Raw genomic sequence first — 2659 nt, 5'->3', positions numbered from 1 at the left:
TGACTCGATGAACCGCGGCCGCTTATTAACGACCCCATATGCCCTTGTTATCTCCGCCTCCCATTGGCTGTCAACGATTCGCACCGTTGAAGAAGAAGCATGGCGGCTACTGTTGAGGTTTTGGATTCTGTCGGCCATTGATCTGGATTCTTTCTTTTTGAAATACTAAGATTCAGACACAGAAACACAGTACAGTCGCTGTCGAGAGCAGTGTTTGTTTTTACCAATAAGAATAAAAGATTATTTATACTCAGATTTCTAGGGTTCTGTGTTGGATCCTTTCATCATGTTCGATACTCACTGAGATTCGGGATTTGTTACTATAAATTTCAGGATCCAAATACATAGGCCCAAATTAAATATAACACCAACAGACTATGAATAATGTTTATATGTAGATATCGGATATTTGTAAATTTGTAATTTATTGGATTCTAAAAGAAAGTTAAAAGTTAAAAAGATTGAGTATTATACTACTATAGTCAACCATATGCATTATGCTTGCAGTTTATATACTTCAACTAATTAATGTTTTGATTAGTAGATAATTTGTGTTGGATAACCGATGAATATAAAACAATAATTTGTAGGAATACATAGGTGAGATAATTTGAAAGAAAACTTCATTTAGAAAGCAGATTGAAGTTTTCTTGTAGTGAAGGTATAAACAACGAGTCAATGATAGTGATAGAACAAACATACTCCCTTTTAATTAGAAATTATCATCATCACGTTAGAGTGAGACCACGAAAGTGTCTTTGTTTTTGTAATGAAGTTTTATGTTGGATTTGGATATATATCTATTTTTATCGGTCATGTTTAGAATTTTCAAAAATAATCATAACGTTCATATTTGTTAACGGTCATAAATTTTATGACGACAAAAATTATGTAAAATCACTTTAGGCTGAAGGGTGTAGTGCCATCGAAACCGTACTTCCTCCCCCGCCACGTAAACGCCATGTCATTTTTTACCACTCAAGTGTGGTTTCTTGTCACACCAAGGGAGTGGTGCCACACATTCTTTATTTTTTTTTTAACTATTTTAATTTAATAAAACTTTTTTTTTAAAACTATTTTACTTTAATAAAACTTCTATTTTAATAAAAAAACATAATTTATCATTACTTGAAAACTAAAAAAAAAAAAAAAAAAAAAAAAAAAAAAAAAAAAAAAAAAAAAAAAAACATTACAATACATTACCAAAAAAAAAAAAAAGAATACAAAAACCACACACATGACATTTAAATAATCCTGGAAACTTAAAAAAAAACAAATAAAATAACTAAAGCAAACTACATAAAGTCCTTCTCCGAGAACTCGTCTTCGGGGTCATCCGGTTGATCCAAATTAAGGTTAATGTTTTGAACCCCGTAAATGTGTTCCTCCAAGTCATTGCGAAGATTGTGAAATGTTTCAGTACAACATATCTCTGCTCTGTTGTTTATATACTCTTCCCCACCAATTTCTATTGGCTGTGTCTTTGGTATGGTTTCTTCCTCGTCAAACGCACATATCGCTCTTCCTTCGTCTTCAATAATCATGTTATGCAATATAAGACATGTGTACATGATTTCTTGAAGTTTTTCCTCGCCTAAATAAGCTGCTGGTTTTTTCAATATGAACCACCGTTTCTTCAGAGCTCCAAAAGCACGTTCAACATCCTTCCTAGCTCTTTCTTGAGCTCTCTTGAATTTCTTTCATCTAGAACCATGTGGAGCTGTAAATGATTTAACAAACGCAACATACTCAAGATAGATTCCATCGACCAGATAATAACTATACTTATATGGCGTTCCACGCACTTGAAAAGAAGAATCTGGTGCGGATCCATCGTATATGTTGTTAAATATTGGTGAACGATTAAGAATGTTGATGTCGTTAATCGAACCAGGAGAACCAAAAAAAGCATGCCAAATCCTCATATCTTGTGATGCAACTGCTTCAAGTATGACTGTTGGGTGACCATGATTACCTCGGGTAAATTGCACATGATATGCTGTAGGGCAATTTTCCCATGCGCAATTGAGACAATCTAAGCTTCCTAGCATTCCAGGAAACCCATGTACACTAGCATGATGAGCTTGCAATTACAAGATGGCATTACGTGTAGGCTTACGTAAATATTTTGGACCACAAAACTGAATCATAGTTTTGCAGAAAAAATGGAGACTATCTCGTGCGATCCTAGCAGACATCCTAAAACTTTCGTCTAACGCATCAGGCGGAATGTCATATGCTAATTGACGAAGTGCGGCCGTATATTTTTGTACGGGAGTGAAACCGAGTGTACCTCTAGCATCGTAGCGTTGTTGGAAAAAAACTGCACTCCCTCGTTACATCTTCAACTATACGTACGAATAAACCTTTGAGCATTCTGAAGCGCCTACGAAAATACTACCCTTGGTAAGTGACATTCTCTGCAAAATAGTCTTGCACCAAACGTTGGTTGGCTTATTCACGATTTCTGCAAATATATCTTCGTGTTTATCGTTGAGAACTTGCAGCTACGTTGTTACATACAACATTGTATGTTTGTTCCGCCATTTGAACACACGCAATAGCGGTATCAAAAATAGTGAAATTCTTCAGAATATGACATTTTTGAGGGAGTGGTGATTTTTTTTTTTGAGAGAGAAGAGATTGTGTTGTGAAAAAA

General features: G+C 34.8%; 1 protein-coding gene across 1 annotated transcript; it reads right to left on the bottom strand.

Moving 5' to 3' along the window:
- Nucleotides 1–1295: 1295 nt before the first annotated feature.
- Nucleotides 1296–2051, bottom strand: LOC111900301 (uncharacterized). Its single transcript, XM_023896186.2, has 2 exons — nucleotides 1806–2051; nucleotides 1296–1697 (listed from the first exon to the last, which is right to left on the bottom strand). The coding sequence occupies exons 1-2, from the start codon at nucleotides 2049–2051 to the stop codon at nucleotides 1296–1298; spliced, it is 648 nt and encodes a 215-aa protein (XP_023751954.2).
- Between the last annotated feature and the right edge of the window lie 608 nt (nucleotides 2052–2659).

Source organism: Lactuca sativa, chromosome 2, assembly GCF_002870075.4.
Source record: "Lactuca sativa cultivar Salinas chromosome 2, Lsat_Salinas_v11, whole genome shotgun sequence".
Lineage (NCBI taxonomy): Eukaryota > Viridiplantae > Streptophyta > Magnoliopsida > Asterales > Asteraceae > Lactuca > Lactuca sativa.
The sequence above is the reverse complement of the archived record's forward strand: the minus strand, read 5'-3'. Positions and strand labels throughout refer to the sequence as shown.